This window comes from Hydra vulgaris, chromosome 05 (assembly GCF_038396675.1).
Source record: "Hydra vulgaris chromosome 05, alternate assembly HydraT2T_AEP".
Taxonomy (NCBI): domain Eukaryota; kingdom Metazoa; phylum Cnidaria; class Hydrozoa; order Anthoathecata; family Hydridae; genus Hydra; species Hydra vulgaris.
The window spans coordinates 45,341,901-45,362,488 of NC_088924.1; the positions used below are offsets into that span (position 1 = coordinate 45,341,901).

The 20,588-nt window shown below is 28.8% G+C and overlaps 1 protein-coding gene across 7 annotated transcripts in view; it reads right to left on the bottom strand.

Moving 5' to 3' along the window:
- Positions 1–20,588, bottom strand: part of LOC136080900 (phosphatidylinositol 3,4,5-trisphosphate 3-phosphatase and dual-specificity protein phosphatase PTEN-like) — an 83,322-nt gene that overhangs the window by 53,156 nt on the left and 9,578 nt on the right. For 2 of the 7 annotated variants that reach the window (XM_065798288.1, XM_065798289.1), the window contains one exon: positions 5,779–5,838. The exons of 4 other annotated variants lie outside the window; for them this stretch is intronic. In XM_065798288.1, coding sequence (XP_065654360.1) covers positions 5,779–5,838 — 60 coding nt within the window. Of the gene's footprint in view, positions 1–229; positions 353–467; positions 642–5,778; positions 5,839–20,588 lie in introns of all 7 variants that reach the window. One more of the 7 variants, XM_065798294.1, reaches the window with a different exon arrangement.

A 20,588-nucleotide genomic window follows, 5' to 3' on the forward strand; every position in this document is an offset into this window, starting at 1 on the left:
TATGTTATTTGTAAAATACAAACCCATGTCGTAAACATTAATTGATGTATAAAATAACTATACATCAATTGATAATTTATTAATTCATATTAATTAACAATATATTAAGTTAATTAAGATAATAAATAAGTTAATATATTTTTTTGAAATTAACATAAAATAGAAACATTGTTGTGACTTTTAGAAACATTTGGAACTAAGGCTAATAAAATATAAGTTTTTACAGAACCTTCTCTATATTTTGAACTCTGAGGTTCTTTTGCATAAGTAATTCTTGTTATTTGTCTTTATGATTGATTTTCCCATCTTCTAAATCTATCATCTCACAATCTGACAATAGATTTAAACAGACCTAAAATATGAAAAATATTTACAAAATGTTGTACTTTTTTATTTTAGTTTTAGCTGAATCAATCGCGTACTGAAACATATTTGCAATGAGATAGAAAAAAAAAATGTTTATTTACCTTAAGCAAATCTCTTCCTCCATCAATAGAGAGTATTACTATTTGATTGCTTAGGTTCTTTTCTTTAATCACAATAAAGCAACTTAACAAATTTCTCGACATCTGCACGCTTAATAGTAGATAAATTTTCCTTCACTTACAAATTTCCTTTGTTAACATCAAATTCTTGATAATCTATTATAAACAAATCCTTAAGTAAACCATCAATTACTGGAAGTACTTTTTTCAGGTTTGCTTGTATGCAAGTTTTTCCTTTAATTGATGATCTGTTTAAAATAACATTTGTTTAAAATTAAAATTAGCTATAACAATTAAAAAGAGCAATAAATAGTATACTTCAAAAATAATATTATCTGAGTTCTTTAGCTAGCTGAATTTGTTTCAAGTTGGGCAAAGTTAGTCTTGATTGAATCCTTATTAAATCAATCAGTGATGTCTAGGTTGGTTTTTTAAGGATTATTAATTGATAAGGATTCTTTAAAGATTTTAAGAATCTGATATTTGTAAAGGTTTTCCACTTGCTGCAAGTTTAAATCTTTTTGATCCTTGATCAGGTATTTTTTTTGAGATAACTTGAGAAGCTGTTCTTTAGCTTTAGCTAAGGTGTGAAATATTTTTACCGCAAACGTTTTATTTCCAATTTGCTTTTATTTTCCTTTGCGATGTTTGAAAGGCGAGATTTATTAATTTTTTATGGGATGAATGCAACTTGGAAAACTTTCTACTTCTTTATGTTCAAGTTTTTCCACATAAACTGGTTAGTTTACAAATTTTTCTGAGACAAATTGCAGAACTTCTGGCTACAGTTCAAACAATGTTTTCAGCTCAGTCTATTATTAAATCTGGCAAGTAGTTTTTTCAATGTGTATTTTTTCTACATTTATCACATATGCCAAGTGGATTTTTGAACTACTGTAATCAAAATCAAATGTTCACTTTTTTCACTCGCTTAAACATTCAATAATCTTAATGTTTTGTGCGAACAAAAATAACAAATCTTTTTTCTGTTTGTGTTGTGATGACACTTTTTTTTTTTTAAATAATTACTTTTATCTAAAAGTGTATATATTTATATATATATATATATATATATATATATATATATATATATATATATATATATATATATATATATATATATTTACATATATATATATATATTTATATATATATATATATATATATATATATATATATATATATATATATATATATATATATTTATATATATCAAATTCTAATGTTAAATTTTCAAGGTAGAATTGATTAATTTTAATAACATATCACACTTAAATCAACTCATCGTAATCGTAGTCATAAGAAATTGATAGTCTGGAAGTACGGGCCGTTTCTTTATTAAACACACAGCTTGATGATCTGCATATGACTATTACTGATGGAATTTTTGACAAAAGCAAAAAAATTGAATGATATCTAGATGTGTTATTATTTGAAGATTGCTTTCCAAGATTGGTATCCAATTTTTCTTGCAAATTGTGCTGCAAAGTTTACAAAACAAAATATGGCTTAAAAAGACGAAAATCTTTGAAACACAAACTAATCAACTTAACTAGCAAAGAAAAAATTTTTATAACATTTAGCCATCTTAATCCTAAAGATATTAACGAGGAGTCTGTAAATAAATTTTTAAATAATTTATGTATGCCTGAAGAAATTCGAATTTTCAATGAAGAACTTTAGTTTTAATTTGAAGATTCTCTTTTGAAAAATTTTTTATTACAAAGTACTATAGTGATGTAGAAAAACTTTTATGCGCTCCTTCATTAAAATTTATAGCCATCAAAGTTTTATTAACCAATACTTTGCTTACTGAAGTTGAACCACATAATTCAAGATCTTTCAGGAAGTAAATGTAATACTTTATTTAATAGTGAAATTTTGTTAGCCAATAATTTTTCTGAAAAATAATTGGGTATACTTCAAGATTTGGCTGTTTATGTTTTGCAACTACTTTACTTGAAGTTGAAATTTTCTAAGTCTGATTAGCAGTATATACAACAATACATGGAAATATTATCAGCATTCAAAATTGATTCAGATACTACTCAAATGTAAACTGATACAAAGAACAAAGGTGAAGCGTAGATTGACAAAAAAGCATCTTTCTCTCCTCTTCAAAGGATGCTTGTTTTGTTTATAAGGGTAAGAAGCTTATCCTATGCTAGATATATTTGTCAGAAACATCAGATCAACAAGCGACAAGCACGTAAATCTTCTATAAGAACAGAGTTAAGAAAAGCAATGTGCAGCAATCATGATTATTTTTGCAATTTGTATACAATTTTGAAAAATTTAAAACAATTTTGTAGAATTTTATAAAACCTATTAAATTTTATTTCAGACATAACATGATGTACATTTCGTATAAGCTTTTTTTTTTTGAAAATATTAAGAACCTGTCTGATGTTAAAGAGACTTGAGGAACCCCAAAAGATATTTTTTTTCAAAAATTTTTTGATTCCGGTATTATTTTATTATATAGAATTAGGACTTGCAGTAAGAACTTTTTTGAAAAAGTTTAAACCTGAACATGTTCAATCTATTACGGAAAAAGTTCGAATTATTTCAAACTTTATTTTAGTTATATTAAAACGCACAATATACATGTAATATAAAGTGTGTGTAAAAGCTTTTATTTGATTATCATCATTAATTAGGACAAAAGTAAATAATATCAATTAGTACTCTTCAAAGTTTTGAAAAGTAAATCTAAATACTTGGGCCTAGCTTTGCAAGCTTCAAAAACAGCCATTTCTTTTTAAACAAGGTTTGTTCCAATTTCCTGATGGTCAAGTTTCATATCAGCGTCTGATTGTTCAAAAAAAAGTTTGAGTTGTTGAGCTAAATTCAATTCATTTTTTATTTGACTTTTTAAGTTATCAGTTATACTATCAGTTTTTAATTTTTTATCATCATCAAAGCTATCGTCACAGGGCTGAAATAATTGCTGAATGAGATTAGTAAACAGATTAGTAACCGTCTTTTTTTTAATCTTGTTGCCAAATTCTTCTTTATCAAAAGTTTTTTACTTGTAACTTTAATCAAAATTTCAGAATACAAAAGATCAGCATCTTTTTTTGAACGAGTTATAATGCCCAATTTTAGTGGTTTTAAAGAAAAATAAAATTCATCTATTTTAGTTCTCATTCAAGCTCATTAGTTAGAGGAAAATCAATATACCAATCAGAGTTGTTTTTACTTCTGTTTGCACCTCCAAAAAATGTTCAAGTATATCAATAATACTGCTCCATGTTGTCCTTGAGTCACAAACCAAAGTTTTTTCTTTTCCAAACTTTTCAATTATGTTAGGTTGATGTTCATCATCATAACACACTGGTGATCTACGAAATTTTTTAACCAATTTTCTTATTTTTAACACAGTTTCTTGATATTCAAGTTTTAATAATGGAAACAGAATCTTCACTAACTATGAATAGTTTGAACATCATCACCAACTTCAGTCCCATCTTCATCATCACTTTAACTTTAATCATAATCTACAGCTTAAATATAACTATCAACAGGGTTATTATCAGAACCATGTGCATCAACTTTGCTTTTTGTAAAGTGCACATCAATCACACATAGATGAATAGCTTGGTTGTAACACATTTGATGTTAAGGTTTAGTGTTATGATCAATTTATTTCATTAAGCTAGCTCCATCAGTAACAGAAGCTACAATGTCTTTGTTCAAATATAAATCAATAGAATTAAGCTTATCACTGATCAATTTAATATCTATTGTTGCTGGCATTGTACCTTGGATTCTTAACATTCTAAACGATTGAAATCTTTCATTATGATATAGATTTAAGTTTATATACAATCCGTTTTTTACTGAAGTATAGTTATCAAATGTAAGACTAAATTTACATTTATCTTAAAGTTTTATTTTCAAAGAACTTATAACTTGTTTCTAATCTGAAGAGTTTAATGACAAGATCGTGAATGATTTAAGGACTTTGAAAAATTTGGTATCCCTGGGCACAAAATTTTACTTTTAGCAATGTTGTGAAAGCTGATTCCATCAATAGCTGATAGCCGACTCAAAATTTCACCCTTGAAAAAACTTTTATTTTGCGGTATTTTGGCAGCAGGATTGTTTTTTTTTTAAATGCCTTAAAATATCTGTTGAACCAGGTGTTTTACGAATAATTTTACAGACTTTACACTTTGAACTCTGTTATTTTTCGGAAAATTCGAAATAGCCCTATACCTCAAATCTTCTAGTTGTGCTTACATCTTTAAACTTATCCTTATTTATTTTTTATTTCATACAACTAAAACTATTTATTAGCTCGTCAAAGCTATATTAACTGGTCTTTTTTTTTTGTAATTCAGAAATATTAACAATCTCTCTTATAGGTATTGCCATGGAATTTCTTTAACAATTATAAATATGTAACACACGTAACTATTTAAATTTTAAAAACTAAAAGTAACGTTCTAAATTATTTGCTTACGTATTCCATTTGTGAAATAAACTTCAAAAGAGTTGCTTTTGAAAAAATGCATTGCACGAAGATAGTATGCAACAAAGAAGATCAAAACTTTTTGCTAATTCAAGATTTTTTGTGTTTAATTAAAAGATAGGTAGCAATAAGTGGTGGGCACTTAAGTAAAAGACCCAGAAAATGCATTTCCTTTTGTTAAAAAAGAAATTAAACTTATGATTTATGAAATACTTACGAGGAACATAGTTAAATTGTGTAGGTACTTGCTGTTTTGAACACCCCCTCCCTAATACCTGCTAATGCATTTTACGGACTCTTCACATTTTTTGCACAAATAATGTTTAATGCATTAAAATGCACTTTGCAGACTTATCAACCTAAATTAAGAATAGCTTGCCTAATTTAATGTAAAAATCTCAGGTGCTCAATACAAGGGTAGAGATCAATATAAGGGTCACGGCACCTGAGAGTATTGTTGTAATTTATCAAAAACTGCTCACTTATAATAAAGAGTAACAATTCTTTTGACAAAATTAATAAATATAGAAAAAAATAACTGTTGACAAAAGCGCAAAAAGTAAATTCATTGCCAATAATGTAATATATTAGTTTAATAATTAATATATTATATAATTGTATTTTAATTTTATCATAAATTTTCATAAATGTTTTCAAATTTAATTTGTAAATACTTTCTGCCAGATAGTCCGACTAATTTTTTTACTATTTATAAAAGTTGTATCATTCTTGAGACTAGATAATTGGGATACATACCCCATTGGTTGTTATATATTTATTGATAATAAACAGAAAAAATAAAAAATGTGGACATACGGCTTCTTGGTTCTCGGCTGATGATATATGTTTTGACTTGTTGTCCCATTAAAGAAAACTCTATAAAAATTTATTGTTAATCATAATTGATTGGTAATTAAAGTTTTTTAGAGAAAAAATTATATGCAAAAATATGGACAAATTTGTTTATATTTTTATTGTCGTCACAAGACCTAACGCTCAAAATTGTAAACTAAAGTTGATTATCTTATTTAATTGTTATTGTATCTAATTTAATTAAGCCAATAATGTAATTATATAATGAAAACTTTTTATGAAAATAACTATTTTTACAAGAATTTAGTCACTGTCTGGGATTTGAAAAAGTTAGTTATCTATTTAATCAGATTTGTTTTCCTTTTACTTCATTTTTTTTCTTCATTTATTTCACTAAAATTATATTTTTGACATTAAACATTTCCAACAACAGATCCTTTAGAATATTGTGAAATGACATTGTTGTCATTATACTCAGTATCTCTGACAATAGGATTGTCACGGCTGCTGCCAAGAGCACGCTGTCTTTTAAAGTAGTTTTATAAGTTGCCTTAACAAAACTTTTCAAAAAGATTATAAGGAACATTATGTTCTAAAAGAAACTATATTTACTATTCTTAAACCGCATTCTAAGTTCTCATAATAAAGTTGAGAAATATGACTCAAAAGTAGGTGCAGACCATTGTTCTACATAGAACGAGTACTTTGTCCAGAACCAGAATTTGCATGGCAAATACGAGCAGTTTTAATCAAGTTTTGAGCATCTAAAAAGAATATATGTATCGCTTTTTATTTTGAATGAATAATTTGTGCTCAGTAAACTAAATGCATATATAATTAAACTAAATACATATTTAAATACATAATACATAAATTCGTATTTAAGTTCTTATGCATTCTAAAAAATTTCTGTTTAGAAAGACACCATCAGCTAATGTAGAAACAACATTTAAATTTGTACTTTCAAGGTAACACACAGCATTTTTTTAAAGTAGAAATATTTGTTTTTTTATTGCTCAAATCAAGTTGTTTCTCCGCACAGCGGCCTTGTTCGTTAAGGTTCGTGTTTCAGAGTTATAGATTTGAGAGAGAGTTATAACTACAATTAAGTAGCTTCCTTGTCAGTAGTGGGCTTCTAGTCTATGGGAGGTATAAAAAAAATTAATAAAACTAATAAGCTCTCCAGTATATTTGTCCCAAACTAAATGTTCTTGAATCTTCATTTCATCAAAAATAATTAAAACAAATTTTTCTTGAGGATGGACATTTTTTTTTTAGGCAAGTTTACTTTAAACAGCTGGATTAAATTCCCTAATAGGTTGGATGTTTTTTGTAACCTCTTAAACTTCTTAAGCTTTGAAGAATTAAAATCCTATCACCTATCTGTGAATCATATCACAATTCAGTATAAGCAGATAGCAATTAAGCAACAAGGCTTAGACAATACTTTATTATTATGGGGTGATATGTAATAGATGAAAACTAGAACAGGCCAAATACTTATGCTGCTCTTCCCAAAACAAATTTATAATAGGTGAGATTCTCTTTTATTGCTAGCTGAATAAATTGAGATCAAAACTTTACTAAGTTTTGAACAAATTTTCTTGTTACATTTATTTAAAGCAGATAGCATTAGCCTGCATTGCTGTAAAGTCAGTTTAACTTTACTAGAAGAAATTACAGAAATGGGTGCATTAAATTTAGCAAAAGTTTTAAGAATAGATTTTTTAGAGAACAACTAGAATGTGTTTTAAGATTCAGTTCATAGAAAAATCTGCATTATTGATTTTTTCCAAAACCTACAATTTGATGCAGTTTAGACTAAAGAGTCTCAGTTTATACTAAAGAGTCTTTTTAAAGAGTTTTTATAAATAAAATAATCGAACGTTTTTTTTGAAAATTTAACACTTCAATAGGATAAGAAAGTTTTACACAATTGCAAAATTTTAAATTTTATTTCAAAAATAAGTTGTGAAAAAACAGCATTAAGACATAATCTTTTATATTTCAAATACAAATTATGTGTTTTAGATCACATCCATCCACACACACGAATTGTATAGTATAAGAAATATACTACAAAAATTTTAAATTTTGGAATGACTTCTTCTAATAAGTTAAATAAAGATTAGGATAAATTATTGAAAAATTCTCCTCCATTATCCATATCTTATTTAATAAAGACAAAAGAAAAAGATGTTTTTTGAAGTCCATTAAGTTTCTATAACAATAAGACTGTTTGATTAAAGAACTTTGATCAAAAAATAATTGATAATCTCGTTGTTTAGATATGAACGATGGAATTAAAAAATAGTTTTTCTTGGTAAACTTAGTAGATGGTAGCTCCCCATCTTTTAACTTTTTTTTGTTTCATAGCACCAAACATGTTCGGAAGAAATATGAAGCTCACATATCTAAAGTTTTTATTATTGGAAATTGTTTCTTTTTTGAAGAAGAAGAAGAATATCATCAACAACTTAACATTTTGTGATAATGTTAATCAAGTCTAAAGCCCATTTTTTGGTAAAACGATCTGTTTCTTTTGAAACTTTAAAGAAAGCAACTCCAGTATATCTTCTAAAGTTTCATCCAGTCTAGTTTTCACCCAGAATTTACCATATCAGTCAAGTTTTTAAAAAAAAAACAGTTAGTTCCTTAAAAAAGTTGGTTTTTTAAAACTTGTGCAGGGTTGGAGATCAGGGGATGGCAAAAATCATATCTAACAAGTTCGAACAATCAATCATTGTTTGCATTCAGACTATCTATTTGTTATGACTTATGTCATTACAAATACAGTAATGTGTAACAATGTCTGGGGTCAAAGCACAAAACTAAAAAGTGGTTAAGTGTTAGGGTTATATGTTAGGGTGAGGTGAAAATTACTTTTTTTGAAAGTTTCTTCTGTTCACCCCAAGATTTGTTCTATATTATAAAATAACATTGAATTTAAAAAGTTTATAAACTAAAAATATTTTAACTAACCCTTGAAGATTTAGCTGATCTTTAATATAATCTGAAGAAAATTACTTCAAAAGTATGTCAATATTGTAATATCCGTGTTCGGCTTAATACACATATGCCTCGTTTTATTATTATTACTTGAAATAAAGATGGCTGTATGCGCGCTTTAAACTTTTTGTTGTATTTAATTCTTAATCTAGTATTATCCTTAGAATATTACATGGTACCAGAAGTAAACCTGTGTTTAATTTAAAATTGAATAACTTAGACCATTAGAAGCCATGAGTTTAAATGGTAATGTTTCAGAAAACTGGTGAAAATGGGAGCAGAGATAGAATCTTTATAAAATAGCTTCAGGAGTCAATGACAAAAATGAAGATATTCAATGTGCTACTTTCCTTCATATGATTGGCGAACACGCTTTAAGAGTATATGATACATTCATTTTCACAATCGAAGAAAACGGTATGTTAACACCTTTAGTTCAAAAGTTTGAATATTATTTCAGCCAAAAAAAAAAACTTAACTTATGAAGGTTATTTATTCAATACATGTGTTCAAGACAGCAGACTATTTACTGACTTCTTGATTGATTTACGAAATAAAGCTAAAACATGCGAGTTGGGAACCCTTGAAGAAAGCCTAATATGTGACAGAATAGTCTGCTGCTAGAGAACGACTATTTCGAGACACTGAGCTCACTCTAGAAAAAACAATCAATTTTTATGAGATCCTATGAAACATCAAAAACACATCTAAAAGCAGTCAAAAAACAATCCAGGCAGATTATGTAAACAAACATGGAAACAAAACTAAATTCAATTCACTAAAGACTGATGGACCTTTATAAAAATCTTGCTATTACTGTAGATCACAACACACTACCTTGTCTTGCCCAGCATATTTCCTAAAGTGCACAGCATGTGGAAAGCTAAACCATTTTGCTAGAGTGTTCAGATCCAAAACTAATCGTTTTAATGCAAATCGTATGGACCAAGTTGATCAAAAAGAAGTCAACGTTGCAGAGTTATATACTCATCATGTTGCAGCATCGATGGAATGTACTGACAATTTAACAACAAATATTACAGTTAACAACAAAAATATAACATTTAAATTAGATACTGGAGCCAAATGCAACGTCATTCTATACAACGTCTACAACTCTATTTCTAGAAAGTCTCCTTTCAAAAAAACAACAACTAGACTAAAACCATATGGTGGAAACAATATTCCTGTAATAGGAACTTGCAATCTGACTGTTAAAAAGAATAACATTTTACGTGTGTCAATTTTTTGTTGTATCTCTTTATGATGTAAAACTACTTCTTGGTCTAAGTTCCTGCAAATCTCTTAAAATACTAAACATTAACAATAATGAAATAAATAAAGCTAACACTTTAAAACATTGTGGTGACGTTTTTACCGGCCTTGGTTTAGTTAAAGGGTTTAGCTAAAAATGCAATCCCAGTCATTCATGCATCAATGATTGTCTTATCTAAACTTAAAAGCGCACTTTACAGTCTTGTAAAAGCCACAGTTATCTCAAAAATCTCTAAACCGACACCTTGGGTACATTCAATGGTCATCATAGAGAAAAAAGATAGATATTTAAGATTATGTGTTGATCCAAAAAAACTAAACAAGTCTGTTTTAAGACAATACAAAACCATTCCATCTACAGAAGAAATCTCAAGCAAACTTTGTAGCAACAAAGTTTTCACTGTCATAGATACAAGGTTGATTGCATTTGGCATATAAAACTAGATGAAGCTTCCTCAGAGCTATGAACAGTTAACACTCCTCATAGCCGATACAAATTCAACCGCATGCCATTTGGCATATCATGCGCATCGGATGCTGCACAGGAGATGATTAAAATTAACTTTGGTGATATCCCTAATGATCTGGCCTTTCACGATGACTTGATTATTGCAGCTAAAACAGATGCAGAGCATGATTCAATTTTCCAACAAATTCTACAACGAGCTCGTGAGAGAAATACCAGATTCAACCTAAAAGAAATACAATTTTGAGTATCTGAAGTCAAGTATCTCTGGAATATAATCAGCCATGAAGGCATAAGAATTGATCCTGATAAAACTAAAGCCATATATGCATACCCATTGCCTGCATGTCAAGCAGATTTGCAACGGCTCTTAGGATTGGTCAACTATCTGTGATAGTTCATCCCAAATATGTCAGAGATAACAGCTCCCCTCCGCCAGCTGCTTAAAAAGACATACTCTGGTCATGGAACCATGAACATACCAGTGCTATGGAAAAAATTAAACAGGTTTTTTCATCTTCTCCTTTACTCTCATTCTTTGACACATAAAAAGATATCCAGATTCAGATACACGTTTCTTCACATGGATTAGGAGCTTGTATTATGCAAGAAGATCACCTGATCAGCTATACATCTCGTAGTTTAACCACAGCAGAACAGAGACATGCCCAGATAGAGAATGAAATTTTGGCAATCGTTTTTACTTGTGAACGTTTCAACCAATATACCTATGGGCGACAGGTCTCCATAGAAAGTGATCATAAACCTCTTGAATACATTTTGCTCTAGCCGCTGTCAGAAACACCACCTCGCATATAAAGACTTCTGATAAGACTCCAATAATATCAAGTTGTAGTAAAATATGTTCTAGGAAAAGATCTACACATTGCTGACTCTTTATCACGTGCCCACCTCAACAATTTTGACGAGGATGATAGCCTAAAAGTGGACTGCAACGTTATGGTCCACACTCTAGTTCAAAATCTGCCAATATCAACTGATAGACTAAAGCAATTGCAGCACGACACTAAACCTGACCCAGTGCTCTCTCAAATTACAAACTATATAACTTATGGTTGGTCCCGAAACCGACAAATACTTTGCAGTGAAGAAAATAAATATTGGACCATCAGAAATAGCTTACACCTAGCAGAGGAAATAATTCTAAAAGAAAAGAAAATAGTCATACCAACTGCTATGAGACCCCTCATATTAAGACAGTTTCATTTATCACACTTTGGCACCAAAAAGATGAAAGCTAGAGCTCGATACGCTGTTTACTGGCCAGGACGTTCAGACGACATTGATAAACTAATACTTAATTGCCAAAAATGCCTTAAATACCGTAATAACAACTAAAAGGAAAAAATCATTCAACACGACATTCCTGACTTACCGTGGAGTAAAGTAGGATCAGACATATGAGTTGCATGTAAAAATATATGTAATTGTTAAAGACTACTTTTCTAAATTTATTGAGAACAGTGTCATTCCTGACAAAACGGCATTTTCTGTAATCAAATTTATAAAAACCATTTTTACTCGTCACGGAATACCTTCAACTCTCATTGCCGATAACAACTCTTACAACAGTTCGGAATTCCTTAACTCCTCAAAAGAATATAGGTTCAACTTCACTCCATCAAGTCTTAACTACCCCCAATCAAATGGTCTTAGTGAAATGGGCGTAAAAATTATGATGAAAATACTAAAAAATTGAACTCGGTCTTCTAGAATACCTCAACATGCCTCTCACAGGTATGGGCTACTCTCCACCCGAACTTCTCATTAACAGAAGAACGCGAACAACCTTACCTGTCCACCATGATTTACTTATACCAGCAGTTCCTTTAAATGCTAATAGTCAGATCATCAAAAACAATACTATGATTGGAACGCATCTGAATTCCCAAATTTCGTTGCAAACGAAACCGCCTGGATGAGAAAGATGAGACATGAGGAAGAAAGTGACAGTTAAAGAAAAACTAACATTACCAAGATCATACAACGTGGTAAATAAGTACGGAAAAGTATATCTACGCAATCGTAAACATCTGATTAAAACCAATGAGTAACCACTAGCACATCAGCATGAACAACTTGATTTATCATACGAATTACCGGCAGCTCACACCTCCTACATTAAATGAGGAAACAGCAAACAATGAAATCGAAGATGCTACAAGTGTTCATGAAACTCTGTCGACTGAACCGCAGCCTGACGTTCAAAGATCGTCCAAGACTAAAAACAGACCTCCCCACTTGAGAGACTGCATGTAACTGTGTATATTATAAAGAACTTATGCAACTATATAATATAAACACATCTTTAAAAAAAGAATTAAAAAAAAACTTATGGAAGGAATATCCGTGTTCGGCATAATACACATATGCCTCGCGCTATTATTATTACTTGAAATAAATATGGCGGTATGCACGCTTTAAACTTAATGTTGTATTTAATTCTTAATCTAGCATTATCCTTAGAATATTACAAACCTGGTACTCAAAAGAAGCAAAATTTATTAAAAAATTTAAAACTAGTTTTAAAAGTCTAAAATTATATTTTGCAAAAACATTAAAAAAAAATTATTTATATAAAAATTGACTTGAATCTAACAACCCTGAAAAAAAAAGAAATCGCGGAGATCTGATTCAAATGTTTAAGCTAGAAAATCATTTATAAATAGTAGAGTGGAAATCATATTCTACTCTTCTATTTATAAGGCATTCGACATAATTTTTTTTAAAAACGGAATGGTTAAGGAGTGAAGCAATTTACCGAATGACATTAAAACGTCTCAATCAGTCTATGAGTTTAAGGTTTTACTTGACAGGCTAAGCTCGGGCTGCTATAGCCCACTATCTACTGTTGGTGGGCTGCACAGATAGTTTATATAAATTTATATTTATAAATACTCTTTGAAATATTATTTATGCAGAAATATATATTACTAATTACTATTACTAATAAAATAACTTTTTTTAAAAATGTTAAAAAAATAGTTTTTATGCAATAAAATCTAAGCAAGAAGTCATTCACATATTAGGGTAGGGGGAGGGGGTAGTGGTTTTGTGACAACTCGTACGAGAATTCTTACTAAAGAGTTATGATATTGTGACAAGAGGGAGGAGTCAAAAAATGATCACAAATTGTGTGACGTAATTTATGGTTGTTTCCTAATATCAGGGACCCGTCAAATGTTAAAAAGACAGTTGGGACCCCTAAAAAAATGTTATTCAAAAATTTTTAAGTTTAGTCTTATTTATTATATAGAAGAAACTTAGGTGTTTTCTCCATCAAAAGAAACTTTCAAAAAAATAATTTTCACCCCACCCTAATATATATATATATATATATATATATATATATATATATATATATATATATATATATATATATATATATATATATATATATATATATATATATATATATATATATATATATATATATATATATATATATATATATATATATATATATGTTACAGATGTCTCACGAACGTTTAGACGTCCGTTAACATGTGTGTGTGGCCATCGATCAATTTATGATCATATTTATATTTAAGTGCAAATATGACATTTTGCAGGAGAAGAGTTTGAAAATTTGATTTGTTGCGATAAATCAGGTAATAATGAAAAACAAAACAATAAGCTATAGATATTTCTATATAAACTTCAGCAATCGTAGTTTGACAAAATATAAGATCTAACTAAATATAACAAAACTGCATACTTATCTCAAAATGACCAATTTTGCACTTAAAATCATCATAAATTGATCAATGGCCACAAATATATAGGCCTTGGCCGGAAGTGATTGCCAAATCTCTCCCTTGCCGCCGAGGCATGTACTTCCCTAAAGTGATTTACAAGAGAAATTAATGGATTTTATCAAAACAAAATTTTTAATAAATATAAATCACTTTTTTTCTCTATTTTTAGATTATTATTTTCATTATTAATTATAATTCATTAATATGATTAAAAATTTTTGTGCAAACTACATCGAATAAAAAAAGGCAAAGTTTGAGTTTCAGATTTACTTTTTTTGCTATTAAATGGTGATTTATTTTTGTGTAACAATCACTGATTTTTCTTGTAGTGATTGAGATTATATTTTAACTATTCAAATGGCTGACTTGTTGACTTTATAGTTTAAGTTGTTGACTTTATAGTTTAACTTTATAGTTAAACTTGTTGACTTTATAGTTTAAGTTATTTTATACTACAGCAACTCTTTTATTTTTATTAAAGCATAATTTTAGTATTATAAATAAGAATATAAATATTACATAGTTAGAATACAAAGTTATAATAGAATTAGTAAAAAAAAAATTCTTTTCTGTTCAAACACAAATACTCAGTGCAGAGAGATTTTTTTCCTAAAATCCCTTGTGTGAAATACTGTTTTATTTCACTCTAATATTAATGACAATATAGTAAAGTATGCCAAGTTGTTTATAAAAGAAAAGCATTATCGTTGTAACTAAGATGAGTAACGCAGAAGTCATTTTAGAAATGAACAAAAAATTGCATAATAAACTGCAAACCTTTTTTAAAAGGATGGTTCAACAGCCATTTCAAAACGCCTTAAGATCATTTCAAAACGCCTTAAGACCATTTCAAAACGCCTTAAGATCGAAAAATTTAAAATTGACTTTTGTATCAAATAAGCTAATATAGATGATAACAAACGTTATTGAATAGTTATTTTTTTAAATTATGAAAAAACTCATAAAGATTATCAGTTTCAAAAAACGCCTTAAAAATAATACCTGCTATTAATTTTTGAAATTTGTTTCAAAACGTCTTACGCATCGATTTGGGAAAAATCATTCAACTACACCATGTTTTGAAATTCTTAATAGTTAATTACAGTTTCACTTTAACAATTATAGCTATTTTTATATTATATTGTAACAATTATTATAATTATTATAATAAAACTATTAAGAATTTCAATATATAGCGTAACTATTATCACTGTCAAAAATAAAGGATGGAAGGTGGGGGGGGGGGTTATTTGGAGGAGCACTCACCACTTCTCCCCCTCCCCAACTTTCTTGAAATTTTTTTCATTCAAATTCTAATTTTTGCTGCCATAGCATGCTTTAATTTCTGTTTCCACCCTTTCTTCCCACCCCCTCCCCCGCCCTAATATTTTTGACCTTCCTACGCGACTGACTAATATTACAAAACAGTAATATAAAATTGCATCTGTTTAAAACTAAAAGAATTTTAATGTAAAATAAATGTATTTAGAAGATGAAATAAGTAAAAATGCAAAAAGGAAAAAAAAAATAACAAGGAAATTTCTATGCGCGTTAGACGTTTATTATATATAATTTTGATATTGAAGAATTAAACGTAAAAACCCTTAATCTCTGGTCAACAAATTTTTCCAAAACTCTCTTCTATTAGGGGGCATTTACGGTCAAAGTGTTGAAAACAAGTTTTAATTTTTAGAATGGATTGATTCCGGCTTCTAAATCTCTTATAGTATATTGTAAAGTTGACATTTTTTCTTTCTGCTTTTTGGATAGAACTGATGCTTTAATCACGGGGTCATCATAGTCATCATACAACGATAAAACATCACGGGGTCATCATAGTCATCATACAACGATAAAACATGCTATAAGAACCATGTTTAAACTTGATTTCGGCAATGTGTCCATATATGGTTGAGGAATTTATTTAGCATATATTGAGTGATTTTTCCTTTAGCACTAAAATGTTTGTGGCCTTAAAAGGATAAAAGCTCACTTAGTTACAGCTACATTTCTTATAAATTTTATAGAATTAAAATCAAACTTAGCTGCAAAATTTTAATTTTTGTATTTTTGTTTTGAGTGGAGCAGTTTTCACACCATATAGTGATATCAGATTTGTTCCGATATTCTTGCAAAAACAATATGCAGAAACTAGCTCTTCTTTGCACCGCCCAGCAATTTCTTCATGCCAAACAATTGAAACTACACTTTCCTTCGTTTTTCAAATAGACACAAATGTTTCATTGTATATTGTTAACCGCTGATAAAAAATTTGCTTCTTTAAATTTTCCATTCTTGGCAGAATAATTCCTTTTTTCATGTCTGTCGCCACTATTATTTCTTGTGCACAAAAAGGTCGATCATCAGGTCAGCATCAAGTCTCTATTTTTTTCTGACGTGTCCGACCTTTTTCATGTGAATATTCCATGAAATGCAAACTGAACAGCTTGGAGTTAAAGTTAATTTAGAACGATTCTTTTCTCCACAATGTGCAAAGAACTGAAGACATGTGTAACACTCTTTCTTTGTTTGATAAAAAGTCCGCAAAATATCTGGAGCAAGTTGTAAAATAATTGCTCCAAATGTTGTGTGGTGTTTTTGTTATATTTGGATGCATGATTTAAATAGATAATTTTTATGTAAAAGATTATAAAAAGACCGGAAAACATCTGGAGCTAGTTGATTAATTATAGAAATAATTGCTCCAGATGTTGTGTGATCTTTTAAAAAATAATAACACAAAAATAGTTACATTTTGACATTAAATAAATATTAATTTTAAAAATTATGGTTTGGATACGTAGCCAAGTTTTTGGAAATTCATATATATGAAATTACTACGCACTAAATCATTATGTAACAATTTTTATATTTTGAAATGGATTATAAGAAACTATAATTATTAAATAAGATATGAAATTTTATTTAAACTTGTCTTGATTTGAGCAAAATAAAAAGAATTTTATACACAATTTACACAATTAAATGCTCTGCTAAAATAAATTGTAGTTATATAAATTTTATTGAGAAATCTTTAACTGTTGTAATAATTCTTAAACTTCTTGCATTTTATTTCAGTAAAAAAATATAAAATTATAAACAGTAAAAACTTTTCTACATCTATGTTAATTATCTGTTAATGAATAAATTGTTGATATGGAATAAATGGATAGCTAGAATGAAAACCCGAAGAAAACGCTTGTCTAAAGAATGTTTCAATAAGAATCAGTTTCAAAATGAATCTAGTGCAGAATTGTCAATCTTTTGTTTACTGAACTATTAAATTTAAATTAAAAGTTAATTTTCCGCTTTTTTGTACAAAAAAGATTAATTTTTTTAGCAAATGTTTTTTCTATTTTGATTTTCTAATTTTTAGTCTTTACAACGAGTTTTGGTATTTAGTAATGCGAGTTATTGCTGTAAAGCATTATTATTTTTATGTCAAAATATTAATATTAAACAGTGTTCAGACTACAATTAGAGGAAGGATTGTGATTAAGTTCCTTAGTAGCAAGCAACAATAGTGCAATATTGGTGCAACTTTTATCTCCATGTTGGTTAAATGTTGATAGTAATATTGCACCAATATAAAATATTCACATTTGGATATATATACATATGTAAATATATATATATATATATATATATATATATATATATTAGTATTATCAAAAGTTAATACAATTCGTGTTTTAATATTCTTGCGAATAAAATTTTTTATAGATACTCTTAACATTAACTTAGGTATATATATGCTTAATAAAATAAATTTTTTTAATTTTAGATCATTTAAATAATTAAAGCTATATTTCAAATTGACAAAGTTGGTATTAGATTGTTAATTGAGACTTGCCGTCGTAATCAGAAGTCTTCATCTGATGCTCACAAACTCATAACTACTGTCTGGGGTGAGGATGCAACTTCCATTCAAAAAATATACAAGTACCACCAAAAGTATTCTACATCAAACATAAGTGAATATACTCAGTTTTCAGATGAATCGAGGTCAGGTAGACCCAGTACCTCAACAACTATAGACAACATTGAGATTATTTAACAACTGCTTGATGAAGACAAATTTTTAACAATAAAGCAAATTTGTTATGTCGGAAACATTTCTTTTGGTTCAGTTTAATCAATAATCACCAAAAAATTGATGAAAAAATCAATTTGTTCACAATGGATCCCATATGGCCTCACCCCAGCAAATCAAAAAAATCGGGTTGAACTTGCGCATAAATCTCTGACCATCATACGAGATGAATTGAATGTTGAACGACGTCTAACTGTTGAGGATGAGAAGTGGATTTACCACAGATTGATTGGGTGCAAACGCAGTAATCGCGCTTGGATTTCAAAGGGTGAAAAAGATCCGAAACGTATCAGGAGATCACAATTTGATGCAAAAGACGATTTGCCTTATCTCATTTGATGGCAAAGCCTATGTTGAGGTACTTCCAAATGGACAATCGGTCAATTCAGAGGTGTACATGCTTTTATTATCAAGTATGCATTCTAATTTTGTCAACAAAGGCTTGAAAAGAGTCACATGGAAGACAATGCTCCTTTAGCATGATAATGCCAGGCCACATGTGACTGCTGCAGTCAGAGACTTTCTTGCTGAGATAAAAATCACCCGTGTAATTTAACCTACATATAGCCCCAACTTTACCTTGTTGGACAGGCATGCTTTCCCTTCATTTGAATTTTATTGCAAGGATTTGGATTTTCAGACAAAGGAAAAGGTTCAAGATGCCATGGAAACAAACTTAAGGTCACATTCACATAATCATATGCAACGGCAACTGGAAAAACTGAAAACAGATTTAAATAAGATTATTTTGAAGCAAGGTGCCTACTTATCATCCACTCTAAATTTAATTGTTATATGCTTATTCTTTGTTACAAAAAAAATTGATCATATGAACATTTTTAAAAACATTCTGGTCAATTAAATTTGCGTTTTTGTGGTTTTTTTATACAACGATTAATTTCTAATTAAATTAATGGTTTTAACTTTCTGACAACACGCAAATGTTGGACGAAAGTCAAAAGTAATTAAAAGTGACATATGTATTGGCGTAAAAATCACTTTTTTCCTTCCGCTCTTCCCAAATGCAACAAACTATAAAACTAATATATATATATATATATATATATATATATATATATATATATATATATATATATATATATATATATATAATTATAAGTCAATTTTCCTAACCCTTTTGCGGTTGCATTTTCTATCGACAGTATTGTAAATCCTGAAAGCCTTTCCTGTGACATGGTGGAAAGCAGATAATTTGCAATTAATTTTGAATTAGTTTTAATTAGTTTTGAAAATGATTGTTAACATTAATGGGTATTGTTAAAATTATTCGATATACGCGTTACATACATTTGGATGTAACAAGGGTTGCAAGTTTAAAAAACACTTTTTTTGGTATCTTTTTGAGTTTGTTTATTATAACTATAAGTAGCAACTATGACCATTTGTTTTTAAAATTTTCTAAAACTGTTTTATCCTGTTATCTGCTATGAAAATTGATGTTCATTGCTGTATTTGTCAATATCTATTAAATTGACCGACAAATTACTGAAAACTGTAAATTATATATAAAAAGATTTGATGTAAATATTTGCAGTATTTTACAATTTTTCCTTAATTTAAAGACGTTATTGATTAATGAAATGCAAAAACAAGGAAATTTTTTTGCTAAATTTGAAATATTTAAAATTAAAGTTACCGATAAAAATAAAGAACTAATGATTTTAAAGTTATAAGTCCACCGCTATGTTTAAATAAGTTATAAGTCCACCGCTATGTTTAAATAAGTTATAAGTCCACCGCTATGATTAAATAAGTTATAAGTCCACCGCTATGATTAAATAAGTGCGTTTAAGCCGTAGCGCAGCAGTTAGCGCGCTTCCCTCAGAAGCTACAGACTCGCTGTTCAACGCCATCTCTGGGCAAGTTTTACAACATCGGAAATGAAAGGGGTGTAAACTTCCTTTCAAATACGCTTCCGCGGTGTTCTGTGATAAGACCATAAAGACATCTTGGGACACCAAAAATTAAAAATAAATTGAAAAAGTCTCACTCGCCACAACCTTGATAGGAGACATTTGACTTTATAAATCAATATATTAAAAAATAATTATCTTTTAATATATATCTTAAAATAGAAAGTTCTTTTTTGAATTTATCTTTTTCAACATCATTTCCTAAGTGTTTGACCAGATTTGAACAATTAGAATTGAATTCATTTATATTCATAGTT